The sequence below is a fragment of the Equus quagga genome, chromosome 18 (genome assembly GCF_021613505.1).
Source record: "Equus quagga isolate Etosha38 chromosome 18, UCLA_HA_Equagga_1.0, whole genome shotgun sequence".
Lineage (NCBI taxonomy): Eukaryota > Metazoa > Chordata > Mammalia > Perissodactyla > Equidae > Equus > Equus quagga.
The window spans coordinates 1,648,402-1,666,740 of record NC_060284.1 but is presented as its reverse complement, the minus strand read 5'-3'; the positions used below and the strand labels follow the sequence as shown (position 1 = coordinate 1,666,740).

At 46.0% G+C, this 18,339-nt stretch overlaps 1 protein-coding gene across 3 annotated transcripts in view; it reads right to left on the bottom strand.

The window, feature by feature from the left end:
- The window catches only part of PATJ (PATJ crumbs cell polarity complex component), a 305,804-nt gene that overhangs the window by 41,069 nt on the left and 246,396 nt on the right, over positions 1 to 18,339 (bottom strand). For all 3 annotated transcript variants that reach the window (XM_046645368.1, XM_046645370.1, XM_046645369.1), the window contains exon 33: positions 18,150 to 18,283. In XM_046645368.1, the coding sequence (XP_046501324.1) occupies positions 18,150 to 18,283 (134 nt within the window). The remainder of the gene's footprint in view (positions 1 to 18,149; positions 18,284 to 18,339) is intronic.

The window sequence follows — 18,339 nt, the reverse complement described above, 5'->3', positions numbered from 1 at the left end:
CAGTTATGATATATTCAGAGGTACAATTAATTTTTCCTAAGTTTATTATTTCACTCCTCTGGGACTGGCTTTACCTCATATTTCAAGTCATTTCCCCCATGTGTTTTCCTGTCAACCCCGTACATCGCTGCTGCGTGTGAACTTGAGGGAACTGTGCGTCATTCTTATTTACATTTTACGGTATATTCTGAAACATGGTTTCAGGTATTTATTGGTATTCAAGGATTTGGCATGGATGTGTGGCCTGAAGAAGGGGGTTTGTCAGGCCTCATTACTTGGCAATGAAAGAAAAGAACTTCGTGTAATGAACTGGCCCCGGGGGACAAAGTGTGGAGCAGGAGAAAGAGTGTTCGTGGTCCTCAGTGGAAGGCAGCTGTGCGTTTGAATCCTGACTCTGCCACTGTGTTCTCTTGGGCAAATTAACTCCTGAACTCAGCATTCTGAGCCATAAAACCAGGACAATATCTAAGGTAGCTAAGCTTTGGGTGAGGAAAATGTTTCATGGTTAATGAATTTAAAAATAATTTATATTTCTTCAAATTAATAACCTTATGTTTTTAATCATAAAAATAACATGACCAATGTGAAGGCCTGGGGCAACACCACTGGGCACAGTAGACACAGGAGACCGCCTCCCACCTGGGCCCTCAGTGACTCCCCCCGAGACACCCCCAAGACACCTTAGGTTCCCTCCAGACAATCTACACCTATAAACCCAAATTTTACACGTTTTGGTGATACTATTTTAAAAATATTCAACTGAGTTTGTTCACACAATTTTCCCCCTTTTCTCCTCAGGTTGGGCAAGTAGTCAAGCTTTGAAATTCCTTGCCGGGATTTTTGTGGAGCTGAAAATGGAAGCAACCAAAAGTCCTTGGTTCTTTCTGTTTTATGAAACCAGTTGAGTGGCCTGCCGTAGGCGTCCTGCAGGCTGCTGGGGGAGGAACAGAGCTTCTGAGTGGAGACTGGAAACGGAGATCTGTCAGTCCCGTCATGTGAGGACTGGAGCCCTGCCCTGCCCATTCCCCGGCCCCCAGCACACACTCAGGCTGCAAGACCCTGCAGGCGATGGTCCAGGGCGGGGACTAGGCACGATCCCGCCTTGAAAGAAGTCCTGGGTCCCAAGAACCGGGGCCCAGAGGCGGCGGGACTTCTGGACTTGAAGAGACCATGTACGTAGGGGCTTGATGACGACCAGGGTGCACTGGTGACAATGACCACCGGGGCCTGCCAACGACTAGGAGCCTCGTGAAGAAACTGGAACCCCAAGAGTTAACAAGCCACTAGGATGACTGAGGTTGAATTCTGACTTAGTCTAGAAGTCTGGGGCCTCAGACTTAGAATTAAATTGACATTAAATAAATAAAGAAAGAAAGAAAATATTTCTTGTGAAAATATAGCAAATAAGATAGGGAAAAACAAATCCAAACCAAACATAATTCCTTAAAAAAAAAGGTTCCCACGCAAATTCTGGATAGAAAAGCAACAAAAGAAAATTAGAATCTGTACCAGATGACCCACCTGGATTCCTATGTCTTTACAATACTAAATACTCTCATTTTAGCACCACGCAGTTCTGAAAACATTCTTTATTATAGCAATTAGAGAGGCAGCCCCCAAGAGCCGGGAAAGGTTCCTCGATCCAGACAATTACATTTCAGATTCTATGCCAGCAACAGAGTTAGACCATTCTTTGTTTTAACTCTGAGTTATGGAATTTCCAGACCAGGGAGCATCCGCATCGCCAAGAGTGTGTTTCTCTGAACTGTTTCAGGGGAACGATCTTGAGGAAACTTGCAGGGTCAGTGGCTGGAGGCGATCCCAGCCACATGGCCGAGACGACACCAAGGGCCATTTTCACGAAGGAAGTGCAGGAGAAACTAATGCCACCTCCTGGTAACTCTCTGTGTAACAATGTTAGTTTGCAGAGTTTGGGGGCCAAACACCCCATCTTCACTGGATTGAGAGAATCAGACTGAGCTTGTACCACACACGGTTTTTACAGAGCTCAATTTTCAGCATAAAATCTGTTGATCTTGGAACATTACAAAAGTCAAATGGGAAATTTCTCTCCGTTCATGCTCCAAAGGAAGAAAAAGCCCATGAAGTTTTTAGTCCATAAAAGTTGCCTGAGCCCAAAACTCTTGGCTACTTTCTGGGTGCTCAGTGAACGATCATACATAAAAGAAATATACTGTTAACAGACTCAAATAAATGCTGAACTCACTGCCAATGATCTGTTTTCAGTCTATAAGTCTTTCTGTGTGAAAAACTCCCCATTTATTTTTTCCTTTTGCTTGACTATTGCTATAATTTCTCTTAAAGTTATCAGTGGAAACAAAAGACAACATGAGACGGCTCGGAAGGCCGAATTTCTTACCACGTGCCGGAAGCATCCTGTGCAGCTGTCATGCTAGACAGCTGTATTAACCGGGGGGGCAGAGTGAGAGGTGGGGACTAATGGTTAAATTAGAAATGTGCACTGCTAAATTCAAAAGAAAAATGGATTTGATTTATTTTTCAAAAGTTATGTAGTTCATAGGGTAGGACAGAACTGTAAAAAAGATACTGCATTGGGATATATTAAGCATCTATTTGATAAGGCTACATTAAAAATTCACTTCTTTCTTGCTTTGAAAAAATTGTGATTAAACGAAATAATGAGTCATTAATGAAAGAATGACTTCTATTATTTTAAATAAAAAATTTGGAGTTGATGATACACACGATTCTGATCCCCTCCTTGTGGATCCTCCTAAGTTAAAACGCTCTGGAGGTGTCCAAGCAAAACTGCCTCTCGGCACAGCCGAGGGCTTCCTCCCCACCACCACCCTCCCCTCTCTGCGTATTTAAATAACATTCCTGCACCCCAGAATACCTCCGAGACTCTGTCTACTGACACCAACAACTTCCAAAGCTCGTCGACTCCAGAAGCAGGCTATTTATCATCTCCCTGTGGGTGGGTTGCTGGCTGACACTGAGGAGAGGCTGTGAAACAAATGATCATGAGCTAGGCCTCTGGAGGCGGACTTCTTGTCCAAATCCCGGCACTGCTACCTCTGGCCGGGGCCTTGGGAAGACGGCAACCTCTCCAGCCCTCAGCGTCCTCATTCTCATACGGCTTCAACACTACTAGCCACGCATGAGGCTTCATGCACAGTGCCAGCACACAGAAGGAAGCAAGAACCGCTCATCTAGTCAACATCTATGTGCCAAGGATGCCACACACGCCCCTCTGAGCCATTTAATTCACAGAACAACCCAGCAAGTTCAGCATTATTAGTCTCGTTTACAGCTGGGGAAACAGTGGCTCCAAAGGGTTCAGACTTGACCAGGCCTTTGCGGCTTCTAAGTAGGAGAGAAGCAATTCCACCTCGGACAGTTTAATACCAGAGCCTGTGCTCCTGTTGCTCAGCAAGCTCCTCGTCAGTGTGAATATTTCATTTTGTACTTGTACAAAAGCTAATGGGATCTTCCATACGGCATTAATTCTCTTGAAATAGTGTCTCCTCAACTCCACAGAAAAATCCTTGAGGACATGAGCTGATCATTCTATAGAGGGTAAACAAGCAGATGCCTTGTGGAAGTGGACACTAAGGCCCCTGGTGAGCGAGGTGGGGTGAGGCTCTGTGGATCCCTTCACTAGTGTCAGCACCTGATCAGGCCCTTGCATGCCACACAGCAGGAGGGGTTGGCCCTCTCCCTACCCAACACGGTCTCTCTCTTAATTCCATCGGCTATTCTTGTCTCTTTCTGTCTTCCTTCCTTTCATCTTTTCAGTCCTGTTTCTGTCCACCCATGTTATTCATTGAGTGATGTTTTTCTACAGGAGCAAATATAAAACATTACAATAGATACAAGCAATACACTGATATTTAAAATAAAAAGTTGTTCAGTCCAAGAAAACAGATTTCTCCTAATTAATGGTATAGAATTGAGAATTGTTTATAGATGATCAAGACTGACATATAATCAGGGGCCAGCCCCGTGGCTGAGAGGTTAACTTCACACACTCTGCTTCAGCGGCCCAGGGTTTCACTAATTCAGATCCCAGGCGTGGACATGGCATTGCTCATCAGGCCACACGGAGGCAGCGTCCCACATGGCACAACCAGAAGGACCCACAACTAGAATATACTACTACTTACTGGGGGGCTTTGGGGAGAAGAAGAAGAAGGAAAAAAGAGAACATTGACAACAGATGCTAGCTCAGGTGCCACTCTTTAAAAAAAAAAAGATTGACATACAATCAAAACTGATTTCCTAATGGCAGCTGTGTGATTTCACTGCGACAACAGAAATTTAAGTAAGATGTGCTGTTTACTGACCGCCGAGACAGGACCGACAATTTCCCTCCGGACCCTCTAAGTTAAGCATTCGACTTGCCAGCTCTCGAGCCGGGGAAGAACTTGATAGTGAGGTGGACAAGCTCTCACACAGTGGGTTTTCCCTAATGAGAAGGGTCAGGCAGGATTTCAGAGATGCAGGAAAAGTCTCCTGCTGGAAAGCTTCTCCCTCACCAGCCTATGTCTGAAACACGTTTCACTGAGGACAATGCCCTTATTCCACAACTAGGCATAATGTTAAAAAAAAAGGACACCCAGGAAGAAGCAGCTGACTGGTAAACTCCTCCTACTGTTTAAGGGAGCACTGTCTTAAGGTCTCCATTCGTAGAAGAACAAGGGTTTATTTATGTTAAACATAGAAAGTACGTGCATGCGCTACTAGACGCAGAGGAGCCTACCCTGAGGTTCCCGCCAGCACCTGTCGCTCAGCCTCCCAGCTCCAGAGCCAGAAACGCAGCACTAAGTTTCCTGTGTATTTTCACAGAGACAGTCTCTATATCTATACTGGAAAGTATGAAGGGCACCAAATGCTTGCAGGTCATGCCCTCTCTTATCTGCTGCCTCCTGTGTTTCATGAAAGTCTGCTGGAAAGCCCAGTGCCACCTCTTCTACGAAACCCTCTCTGAGTCTCTGCTCCATCTCTGGGTACCACTGAGCTCATCACAGCATCACAAGGGCTTGTTCTGGGTCTGGGTCCTGTGCAGCCTCCCCCTCGGTGGAACCCTTTTGGACGGGGGCTGCTTCCAACTCCTCTTTGCATCCTGGTGCTGAGCCAAGAGCAGGCACTCAATAAATGTCTGCTAAACCAGTATCAAAAATTTGGTTGGAGAGAGAAAAAAAGCATCAAAATGACCCAGAAAGAGGAGGCTGGTGGGGTTAGCATGTCATAATCTCATCCTAACCCAACCAAGCTTCTGATGGTAAAGTATCAGTGATATTCAACCCAAACACCCAGCACACACGGACGCTCAATCCACCTGAATTTCCAGAGGATTTACTTTAGCTCAGAGAGCGGTTCCAAGGAGCCAAGTATGAGGGACTTAATCATCCCTGAACCCCACAAAAGTCACAGACTCCTCTGGGGGACTTAAGCTCTGAATTGCTGGGAAAGAATTTCGCGACACGCAGTCAGTCACGTATCCTCAGACCCAGGCAAAGGCAGCAGATACTTCAGGCCATCAATCACCATTTTCTTGACTGTTCCAGCTGCCAACAAGTAGGTAACGTAACTCATAAACACACCAATCACTCGGCAAGAGGCAATTCTACCGTTGTCACAATAGGCCCATAACACTACAGAGCCACGTGTTAGAAAAATTAACTGAGTCTCCCGTGGACGAGGACACAAGCGAGCACCCGTGCGGATGCACTTTTTGCACAGAATGAGACGGAATACGCTGCACTTCCAGATATGCAGCGGATTCTTCCAGCAAGCATTTTAGGACAAAACTTTGATCGAGAATTATAAGGTAGATATTATTATAAAGGACTATGCATATATGGCTCGATTTTTACTGCTTGTAGGCACATTTTACTTAATTTGGATCTCTCTGGAACTATACGCCATCTTTGCCATACTCATAAAAGTCCCCACCCCCTCTCCACAAAAAAGTCCCAAGGGACATTTGAACTACAGAAAAGTTACACATTAAATTTCACATTTTGGTGGAAAACATGCTAACCAGTGACTCAAAAAGAGCGTTATGTCTTATTTCCCTGCTTTATGGGAAAAATCCCTCCTAACAAGAAAACCCACGAGGACCAAAAGAAATAATAAAAGTATTGTATATAAAATGGCGTCATTTCCTTCCTCTGGAAGAAACCATGCTCAGATCCATGGCCTTAGAGCAGCAGCGCTATTTTGAAACATCATTTAATAGTGTTCCCGCCTGCGGCCGTCACTGTTCAGAAATCCTACAGAAACACCTTATACACAGTAGACGACCTTCTCACGAGGGGCGATGATACAGAGTGGGTGGAGAGACCCTCAGTCCAAGGCCGTGCAAACCCAAACCACACAGCTCCGCACTGGAAAACACACGCAGACGAATTACGTTCCTGACTCGCAGTGTCTACTGCACTCGTGGAGTTTAAAAAGGAGGCGCTGGGTTCAAACTGCTGAAGTCCATCTCACTTGGAGAAAGCTGAAAGGCTCAATCTGTGTTTATATAAACAAAGGGAGGAGGGTCTGAGGACATGATTCTTCCCTGTCCCAAATACTTTGTGACAAATTCTTTAAAAACCAAGCTTCTCTAGTGTATTTCAACTAGAATGTGATTGGCAAATCAAGGGCAGTGGGCGTGGAAGAGGGCTCGGGCCGCGAGTGAGAGGGGTCCCATCTCTAGACTGCTCTGCAGGGATCCAGCTTCGCACGAGGCTCTGTGTGGACCGCTGTGTTTACTATACTGGGCAGCATCAGGAGAGCATGGAGCAGAACGACAGGGCTTGTAAAGCCATCCCAGCTTTACCATTTCAGGCTCCTATGAACACATATATTGTGCAAAGTGAAGCCGAGAGAGCCACTGTGTCACACAGATGCTTGGGCCCTGCCCAGGAATGAGACCCTTCTAAACGGCAGACCAGAAGAACCCCAGCTCCCATAGGCAGAGAGATCAGAAAGACACAGGGGCTGGGGCAGACTCCGCCTTAATTATCTTTTGCTGCAAAACTTCATGGCTTAAGACAAAAACCAACCATTTGTTTGCTCGTAATTCTGTGAGTTGGCAGTGTGGGCGGGGCTCAGCTGGGCAGCTCTTCTGCTCTAAGTTGACCAGACGTGAGTGCAGTCAGGGGGCTGTTCCGGCTGTGTCCTGGCCGGCCTTACTCTCACGTCTGGGGCCTCAGCTGGGATGGCGGGGCCCTCTCCCTCCACATGCTCTCTCCACATGGCATGTCATCCTCCAGGAGCCAGCCGGGCTTGTTTGCCATGCGGTGGTGTTTCAGAAGGGCAAGAGCTGAAGTACAAGGCCTCTCCAGGCCAAAGCTTGGAGGGCCCACAAAGCCATTTTCATTACTATGCGTCAGAGCAAGTCAATGGGCCAGCTCCAATTCAAGCAACCTGGAAAGAGCTGAACAAAATTTATGGTTAATTTTCATCTACTAGAGACTCTATCAAAGTCGGCCAGAGGAGTCTTCCAGCCTGTCAATAATGGGAGGCAGCGCTGTAGGGTGGGAAGAGCGCTGGCTATGGCCACATAAACCTGTGTTCAGATTTTAGCTCTACCACTTACTGTAGCTTTGTGACATTTGCATTAAGTTATGTAACCTCCCTGAGCCAGTGTTTCTGCCTCTGTAAAATGGAGCTAATAAATCCTATCTTTTATGGTTTGAAGATGAAATGAAATTATGTATGTAATGTCAAGCGATGTGTCAGCCAAACAGATGTTGAGTAACCGCTAACGAGGGCTCCTAATACACACATATCCAAGGTTCAAGGGCATATCTGGGAGACAAAGGAAGGAATACACATCTGTCAGAGTCGTCAAAAGCCATGATTCTGAGGATGAATGACACCAGTCTTGTCCATTTTTTAATTTCTAATTTTTCTGTTATCCTAGTCGTCCCAGAAGATAACCGATTGCTTCTTTCCAAGAAAGATTATACTACAAGGGTATTTCAGATTATTCTTTCTCAAGTCAAGGACTGCTCAGAGCTGAGTCTAAGGGACCATCTGAATGTCCACAGGATCTAAGCCAGACTACAAGAGTCCTGTCCCAGAGAGTTTGATTCTTGTTTCAGTCAAGCACGGTCAATCATCACTGTCCACCGTTTCCACATTTGTGAATTTCTCTGCTCCCCAAAATCAGTGCTCTTGGTGCTTTCATGTCATCTGCAGATATGTGCAGAGTGGTAAAAACTTGAGTTGCTGATTCACTTGTTCTCAGCTGAGGTAGAACAAGGCGACGTTTTTGCCTTTTGTTTCAGCTCTCATACTGTAAACAAGCGTCCTTTTCGTGGTCTATTTAACACCACGTGTTTTGCATTTTTGTGCTTTTTATAGGTGATTTTACTGTTTAAAATGGCCCCCGGGCACAGGGCTGAAGTGCTGATCTTCCTAAGCAGAGAAGGCTGTGACGTGCCTTACAGACAGAATGCGTGTTGGATGAGCTGCCTCTGCTTACGAGGTGCTGCCAGCCATGTGGTCACGTGAATGAGTCAGAACAGATACTAAATGGAGTATCTCTGAACAGAAACACGCATGAAACAAGATCGCATATTTATCTGCTGTCGCAAACGCTGTGACCAGAGGCTCGGAGGAATCTCCTCTGTGTTTCCCCTGGACGTGATGGCTGCGTATCCACTAATTCAGGTCTGCTGTGATGTCACAGAACAGAGCCACCGCGAATACAGAACTGACTGTACTTCCCACAGCTACTTTTCCCTGTTGCTGTTTCACTACAGCAGAAATGGGCAGCCCAACGTGAAAGGTGACAAAGCTGAAGCACAGACAGATGCCATCCACACTACAGACGGCAGGACTCATGCCGACAAAGGCAGCTCTCTGCTGTCCTTGCTACAGCGGAGCAGTGGGTCGATCAACCCAAGGATGGAAAACTTAGAGCATTTTCCTCACGCTGTGGCACGTGTTGCTATGTATATACTCAGTGTGCTTTGTGGATCTATATTTTTGAAGTAATTACAAAGGTTAAATGCAAAGATGATTTGAGACAAGTTGCAAAGTGGCTAATCTTCCCCACCTTCAGACCAGGAACTTTCTCTTCTCTGATGCACAAGATACTTGGCACAGACTCATTGATTCACGAGAAGCAAAAGGTCAAGATGCTCCTTAATTCAATATCTCATAAGAACATGCAGGACGTGAGGCATAAGGCAGTCGATAAACACCATATTTCCCTTATTCTAAGATGATGTTTTTCTCATTGGTTTTACAGTTTTGTAATTTGGATGAGTCTCATGGTCAAGTGAACCTTTAATGTGCTGCTTTCCCACCATGGATACAACAAAAGACCATTACTTTAGAAGAAATACAATATTTGTCAAATTGATATAGTTTTGGTTGCCAACTCCATAGGCTGAATATACAATCGCTTCTGTTCGGAAACCTGAAGGGGCCACAGCTGTACAGTACAGGGACGCCAGCAAGAGTCAGAGGTGCTCCCCCCTCAGACGTGGATTCACAGTTTTTAACATCTTGATGCTCTACTCTGCTCACCAATGAACTACGGTTCACTACACAGACTCTAAGAATCTCAGAACACAGTCAAGACTTCCATTAACCCCCATAAAACTCTGCTACAACAGGAACAGAGTCCACACAGCCGAATCTCGATGTACCCATCTCTTCTAACATGCTGGGTAGGGTATGAAGATCTGCACCTACCAACCCTGCAAACAGAAAGGACGTGGGTCACAAGGTTCAGTCCCTATTATTCTGGAACACTGAAATATTCTCAGGTAATAAACTACAGACACATAAATGGGCATTAAACCACAACAGATGTAGAGGCTCTCTATTTGTGTGTGTGAGGAAGACTGGCCCTGATCTAACATCTGTTGCCAATCTTCCTCTATTTTGTATGTGGGACACCTACCACAGCATGGCTTGACGAGTGGTGTGTAGGTCTGTGCCCAGGATCCGAACCTGCAAACCCCGGGCTGCTGAAGGGGAGTGTGTGAACTTAACTACTATTCTACCAGGCAGGCCCCGAGGCTCTTTTGACATAAAAGTAAAAGTAAGATTAAATGATCAGTCATGCAGGAAGAAATAAGACGAGTCTGTTGTGTGTGTGTGCGTTAAAGCAATGGATTATGTAAGCTATCTCACACAAACTCAGGACTGCAGACTCTCGTACACTATTTACAGGTAACTAAAATGTGGAATGAAAATCACAGCAATAAAACAGTTAATATAAGAATTGTTGTGAATATATAAAAACGTTTCACATTTTAAGACTCTGAAAAGCTTTCTTTTCTCAAGCTCAAAAAATAAACGATTTTATATTTACTTAAAATGGAGTTCCCTTGCCAAGTCTGATTTAACAAAAAGTTGATGCTCATCAATACGAATATAATTTTTCATACTGAAATACAGATTTATTAAGGAAACGGGATAATATTGGCATTATACTTTTATAAGTCCCTATAGTTCCATCTGGTCCTTATTTATCGAAATTTTACTCAGCTTGCATAATATTTTTGCTTACAATCATATTCTTTAAGATCAGAAATGCCCAAATCTGGAAATTCAGAGGTACTATTCATTAACATTCTTTCAGTGTGATTCACAGAATTTTTGGCAAACTCTGCTTTGATTTTAAAATAAAACTAAGGTAATAAGATGTTTTGTGTAAAAATATATGACTTAAGCAATAACGATAAAAGGAGTTCGGCTCTGGGGGATTACACGCCAAGGCAGACCACACACCTCATGAAACAGACTGTGCAGAGTTCATCTGAAGGGGAACAGCACAATAAAACACTCACTCAAATGCAAAATAGCTTTCCCTCCTGTTTGCTTTAAAAGTACCCAGTGGTCAGTCCTACATCTAAATGGCCAAAAGCAGTAACAGCCAAACCATGGCACGCAGCTCGGCAAAGGGTTACATGAGGTCACTTCAGGACCGGACGTATGGTGACAGCCAGGGACAGGTACTCCGCCTTTCAGTTTCTGGATGGACGAGCTCTGCCACATACTATCCAGAGGGAGGGTCCCACCCTGATGCTTCTTGCTAACGTGCCTGCCCCACAGAACTTCTGTGTAATAAGAATGAATTAAATCAGTGTGAAATCCGGTGGTGAAAAAAAATACAGGCTTGAAACTTGGAGAGAAACGACAAGATTCTGAACGTGACATTCCCAGGCCTTTGCCCTATTAAGAATATCTAAGTTTTACAATCTATCCTGGGAAACTCTGACCTCATTCACGATCAGAGGGTACCAAGAGCACAAAGGCAAACAAAAGCCCTGGTCTAATCGCTTCCTCTTGCAAAGAGACACACTTCCCCCAGCCCAGAGAACAGCAACTGGGGCTGAGGGTGACAAACTTTCTTTTCCAAAAGTGATGACAATTACTAGCTCCCATAAAACAAAACAAAACAAAAAACAGTAACTAGGCCTCATTCTCTAGTCAAAAAAACTCAAGACTTTGGAGTTTTAAGAAATTTGTGAGGGGCCGGCCCAGTGGCACAACGGTTAAGTGCACACGTTCTGCTTCGGTGGCCTGGCGTTCGCTGGTTCAGATCCTCGGTGCGGACATGGCACCTGCTTGACAAGCCATGCTGTGGTAGGTGTCCCACATATAAAGAAGTGGAAGACGGGCACGGATGTTAGGCCAGGGTCAGTCTTCCTCAGCAAAAAGAGAAGAATTGGCAGCAGATGTTAGCTCAGGGCTAATCTTCCTCAAAAAAAAAAAAAGAAAGAAAGAAAGAAAGAAATTTGTGAGATGGAAATGTGGAGAGAGAGAAGTAGTTTTCTTACACGACCATCATCTTGGAGAGGAGAGTCATACACGTAAAGGTCCCTCCCCAAATAACAACAGTTTCCTTGGGGAGCGGCTGCCTGTCTTTGTCAAAATACTTCTCTCTCCCCAGGCAGGCCCTTCCAGGTGCGGCCAGCTGATGCTTGGAAGGTTTTTCCTTCAGTAACAGGAACGCTGTTTTTCACTGAGCCCCTCAGAGTGCCTCCACAAGAAGATAACCCTACGTGTTTGCAGAAAGTCCTCACTGTCCTTTCTGGTCTTCTCATTTCCAATACGTTCAATTCTTCCTCAGACGATGTGGTTCAGCAATGCTGTTGTCAGTCACATGATCTCACCCAGAGATGAAGGGGATGCTGCAGCTACAGCTAATACTGATCACAGACACGCTCCAGCTGGATCTAACAGTACGTGCAAAGGCCATGCCTCAGTGGGAACAAGACTTCTTAAAGGAACTGAGTGTGGCCGGCATGGCTGGAGTTCAGAGTGGCACAAGGAGGCTGGATAGAGAGTCATAATTTTTTTTTTTTTGAGGAAGATGAGCCCTGAGCTAACATCTGCTGCCAATCCTCCTCTTTTTGCTGAGGAAGACTGGCCCTGAGCTAACGTCCATGCCCATCTTCCTCTACTTTATATGTGGGACGCCTACCACAGCCTGGCTTGTCAAGCAGGTGCCATGTCCGCACCCGGGATCTGAACCGACGAACCCTGGGCTGCTGAAGTGGAACGTGCGCACTTAACTACTGTGCCACCGGGCCGGCCCCTAGACAGTCATATTTTTGTGTGCAAGGCACTATATGGGGACACGGAAGATAGAAAATGAAATAAAACAGGTCTGTCCTCGGGCAGCACAGGGTCTGCTGGGTGAGAGGGATAACTCCTTTCACACATGAAGGTCGATGACACAGAATGGTAATGCCAGAAAAGGGCCCAAATCGTGTCGCTTTGGAGTCAGAATGTCTGATTAAACCACAGCTGGACCAGCTGCTAATATTATGTCCTTGGAGCAGTTACCTAACTCATCTGTGCCTCAGTTTCCTCATCTGTAAAATGGGATAGTGCTACTTCCTCCCCTCTAGGGTTGTTGTGAGGATTAGCATAAATACTAATTACACATTAAGAATAGTGCCTGAATCACTTTTTAAAAGTTTGATGCTGAAAAAACATCTAATTATCTAGAAACGAAGTCATGCTTCTCAGTGTGCGGGTAACACACCACAGACACACAGACGAAGGGAGCGAAGGATCTACTTTAACAGGAATGTTTAATAACAACAAATAATAAGTGAACTCGGTACAGACAGGAGCTGGGAAAAGTTTATCTTAATTAATCCACAGACAACCTGAAGAGGCCGACTTTGTTACCACCACCACTGCATCAACGAAGAAAGCAGCAGATGTAACTCAGAGAGGCTCAGTCGCTTGCCCAAGGCCCCACAGTCAAAGCTCTGGGATTCTGACGCCTTGGACTCAGCATCCCTCCTCTGCGAGGCTGCCTCATAGGTTTGATGGAACACAGTGTCCACGGTCCGGGACCTTTGGCAACGGTACCCAGAGAAAGGGAGATGCATAGGCTGCGGGTCCTGGGAACCTTTCCTCATTCGTTCTCCACTTCATCTGCTCAATCCCAAGAACAACGCACACCTGCCAATGTTCTAAGATAAAAGATTTATTTCTTAAGTTTTTCTTTCACTTCTCTAGAATTCCCAAGGCTGATACCAAAATAACTCCAAGAGATGACCCTGTAGAGCTATATTTTACTTCTTCTGAGGACACTGGAGATAAAACTTCTAACCAGTAAGCAAACATTTCTGAGAAGGGGACACTGAGGGATTCAGGGAGAGGCTTAAGGAAAATGGTTCAAGCATCATAAGAGCTAAGAGTCCTTGGTCTTTCATTTGGCAGAATGTGCCAGGTCCTCTGGGCTGCAAGATTTCATGCAAATTACCACTCCAAGACCAAAGGGAGGAGGGGACAGGATGAAAGGATGGATGGATGGAAGGAAATAAAAAATAAAAAATATCTTTTTTATGCAATGTGTCTTGTGTGGTTTCCTGGCTGTGTGGCCCCCTCAAATTCACATCGAAATCCTAAGCCCAGCGTGATGGTCTTAGGAGGTGGGGCCTCTGGGAGGTGATTAGGTCATGAGGGTGGAGCCTCGTGAATGGGATTAGCGCCCTTCTAAGAGGCACCACCGAGCTCCCTTGAGCCTTTAACCACGTGAAGACACAGCAACAAGTCTGCAACTCAGCAGAGAGCCCTCACCTGACCATTCTGGCGCCCTGATCTCGGAGTTCTAGGTTCCAGAACTGTGAGAAATAAATTTCTGTTGTTTATAAGCTACTAAGTCCGTGGTATTTTGTCATAGTGGTCCAAACTGCTTACAGGACACTGGCTTAGGAGAAGCACATAAAAAGTAGCCCATGCTAATTTAGTCTACAAAGTGTGTACTACAGCTCTACTTTTTTCTACTTTCCAGAGAAAGTCCTATTTGAATAGTCCACATTATGGTTTTTCCTTGGTTGATCCTCTACATTAGACGCTAGACATCAAAGGCAGTAGAACCGACTTGAATGAATGTGGGAGCTCTTTGAGGACAGGGTTATTTCACTCAATTTCATACCCCTAGCACTAAGCAAAGGGCAGCCTTTGAGCAAACACGTGCGCCCCATCACAGAAGAGCCCCCTCACCAAAAGCAGGCCCACGAGCACATCACAAGATGAAAGCAACAAGAAGTCGGTGGGGACTGGGGCCAGGCGTGCTCACAGACTTCCCAAGAGGCTCACCCTCATTGTTATCTTGGTATCTTAAAAGGTGACTGGCTGCAAATACAACGGATGCTAAGTGAGAGCTCTCTCTGTGATCTCAGAAACCACCTGTCTTGGCTCCAGAGACACTACTTACAGCAGGTAGGACTGATGTGGTGTCGAGACCGAGTCCCAGAGGCTCGATTCCTCCAAAGACGGCAAAAATTCCTGTTGGACACACAACAAAGAGGGCCCAGAAACCCTAACCGGGAGGGTCACCAACAGCAGGATGCTCTTTCCCGGCACCAGAGCTGAAGGAAGGATGCACCACATTATCAAACGTGCAGAGCCAAGTGCAAAGGTGCTTCGGCTGTGGGTCCCAGGGCTGTCCCCTGTCCCTTCAGACGCTCTGTTTGCTAACTTCCTCTTGTGGACGCCGGCCCAAGACCTGACCGGACAGGTGACCTGGAGTGTCAATGAGGCTGCGTGCTCCTTGTCAAAACTCAGAGGGGGAAAAAAGGAAGATCTTCATTGTGGTAAACAATGGTTCTATTTGTTCCAGCGCCTCCCACCCCTGCTGTCAGCCTCCCCCAGCGACTGCCAGTGTTATCTAACTTACGTTCTCGACAAGGGACCCAAGTTAGGAGATGCAGGCTGTGTCCCATTGCTCATTTTTAAGTGGTGCCATCCTTCCAAGGACAGCGGGATTTATAGTCTCAGGAGGCAGACCTATATTTTATGAAGATCAAGATGCTCTTAAAGAATTTTTTTGGCTGCCTCATGGTGGTAAGAGAAGCTGAGCACAGACTTCAGCAAACAGCCTCACACCCAGGAGGCAGGAGACGATGCCGAGCAGTGGAAGTGCCAAGCTGGCGGCCGGCAGCACAGACGTTTGAATATTAAAGACCCAGGAGCAGCATGGGCACATCTTATTCAGGTTTTCCAACCACCCACACAAAGCAAAATCAGATGAACAACAACAAAAGCAAAAAAAAGAATCAACTAACAAACTCATTCAGCCAGGCCAGACACGCTGATTAAACTCTTCTGATTTCCTCTGGGAAATCTAGTTCTGCCTTATTTTAAGCAGTAGAAAGACACTTATTTTACAAAAAATAAATCAGAGGGTTAGTTTTTCTTTATGAAAGAATTCACTACAGAATTTCCTTAAAATGTAATTTCTCTGGTTCATTTCAAATATAGCTTTATTTGTACAAATTCAATTTATTTAATATTCAGGAACATCTCTTTGGGAAAATGAGGAAACAGGCCCTGGGAGGAGACATCCCATGTTCAGGGTCAACTAGCAGTTTCTGGAAATTTCCCAACGGCCTTAGTGTAACAGCTACACATGTGCACATACATACAAAATGTCCTACTGCTTATGAAGTCTGATTTCATCACCACCCTGTGAGTCAGGACCATGAAGCTCAGGCTGCACCTGTGGGAACAGAGGCTGGGGAGTACGTGTCATGCGCAGTTTCTCACTATGTACTGGGACGAGGCCAAGCACTGTCTCCAGGTACCTCGCTGACCCTCCTACAGCTCCACAAGGCATGACTGTCCCTGTTAAAGACCAGGAAATAGGCTCCAGAGCTTGAGGAGCCTGCCTCAGCTGGTGAATGGTAGAGAGAAAGTAAGACGGAGAGCTAAGACAGGAACACCGACCATCAGCTCCACGTTCAGCAGAGGAGAGACCATGGCAGCTGGGGGGCCAGGAAAGACGTAGCCAGGGAGGGGACCAGAGGAGGCACAGGATCCTGATGAGTAAGACGTCCTCGGGGAGGGGACTGGAGGAGGCACAGGATCCTGATGGGGAAGACATCCTCGGGGAGGGGACTGGAGGAGGCACTGGATCCTGATGGGGAAGACATCCTCGGGGAGGGGACTGGAGGAGGCACAGAATCTTGTTGGGGGAAGGCAGAAGGAAAGCAGTCTTCAGGGAGCGGAGCAGAGTCTGAGAGGCTGGACTGCATGTGTGGGTCTGGGTAACAGTGGTCTGGTGTGGTCTTACGTGGGTGGTGTGTTTCCTCCTCACACAGCAGGAGCTGGCAGGATGGCTGAAAGGCTGGCCAAAGTGTTTCCATGAACTGCGCAAACACCAGCTCACATATAATTAGAAGGCATTACTAAAAACATGATTTCAAAAGACAGCCTGGAGCCACTCACTTGAAGGGAAACTTACTTCTAAGGAACAGTTTGCCCCTCTCCTCAATGACGAAAGCTGAACAGAGAGCCTTCCAAGCCAGACCACAAGAGACGCAGAAAAGCTCCAGGGCCATAAGGAGGCCAACAGGAAAGGGCTGGAGCTACACCTGGCTGCTGAGGTCGTGAACTCCAGGTGTTCCCAGTTCCACCAAGCTGATGACAACAGCACAGTGTATGGGGGAAGCCACACACAGCAGTTCCTGCTTGCACAGGCCAAAGGAGAGTAATTCAGGAAATAAATTATCTTCAGCTCTGGAGAAAAGTGCTACCAGAACTTTAATGAAGCCGAAGGAGATAAAATCCTCTAATAAATAAACAGCGGCCTCTGAGCACATCCAGGTTCTGGGGTTCCTAGGAGGATCGAAGTCAGCAGCAGGATTCTCTAGATCAGGAGGGGCAGGAGGAGGGGACCACGACCAGGAGCTGTGTGGAAGGCACCGACTCGGGTTCTGCAGCAGATGCTGTTCCTGAGCTGCCTAGTGTGTCAGGACTAATGTTTATTACAAAAAACAGAGCAGGCCCTTCCTACTTCCAACAGCACTAACACAGGAACATTATGTTCCACCCAAAGTGGAAAAAATCACTTTATTGATCATATTATACTTGCTTTATCTGTAAATCTGGCAAATACAATTTATTCCTCACTAAACATATTCATTTCTATATGACTATGAATTAGCATACGCATTAATGAGTGACTATCTCTAGGGAGAGGCCCTGCGTGGGGTGGGTGGAGGGCAGAGCCAGGGTGAAAGGGTACGAGGGAGGTTTATTTTTCCCTTTATATCTTTTCGTGTCAATTTAACATTGAATAATGTGCATGTTTTACCCACTCAAATATCTGTGCATTGATTAACTCAATTTTGAGTAAATCAAAACCCAGGAAGTTTTACATTTTAATGGCACTATTGATTAGTGACAATCAAAAGGTACCAAATAATCAAAGATCCATCATCCAAGCAAAAAATGATGTTCTAGACCAATTTCTAAAAAAGATTATGAGTGGACATGAATATGGTCAGAATAAAGCAAAGCCTAAGTTGTTGGGCTGGCATGGTGGAATGTGCAGTATGCTTCGATGCTGCATTCCACTAAATAATGATGATGACGATGATAGTAGTTCATACCTATTTCACACTTAGCACATGCCAGGCACCATCCTAAATCCTGTCGTAACATTTCTGAATGCCGTTATGTTGCTGGTCTAAGGAGCATCTATAAGGTGGAGAAAACCCTAGTGGATGTTAAAGACTGAGAAACACCTGAGAGCTGGCAGCATATGGATGCTGTTTACACTTAGGTCTTCTCCGGACCAGGAAAAAGGCAAATCTTCCGCAGACGTGACACAGGCCATAACGAGGCGCAGCAACCACCCGTGTGACAGGGGACACACTTCACTTCCGGAGACTCACCAAGGGCGTGTCCTTTCCTCCCACGATGCTGAGCCCGAGCCCCGAGCGTCCCTTGGATATTTCTATAATCATCTCCTGGCCAGGGACAATGGGACACGTGGCAGGGTCCACTGACAGCGGAGCCTGGAAACCACCTGGACAAGGATGGAACAGAGTGAGAGGCAGGTGGAAGGCGCAGCTCAGCTTGGCA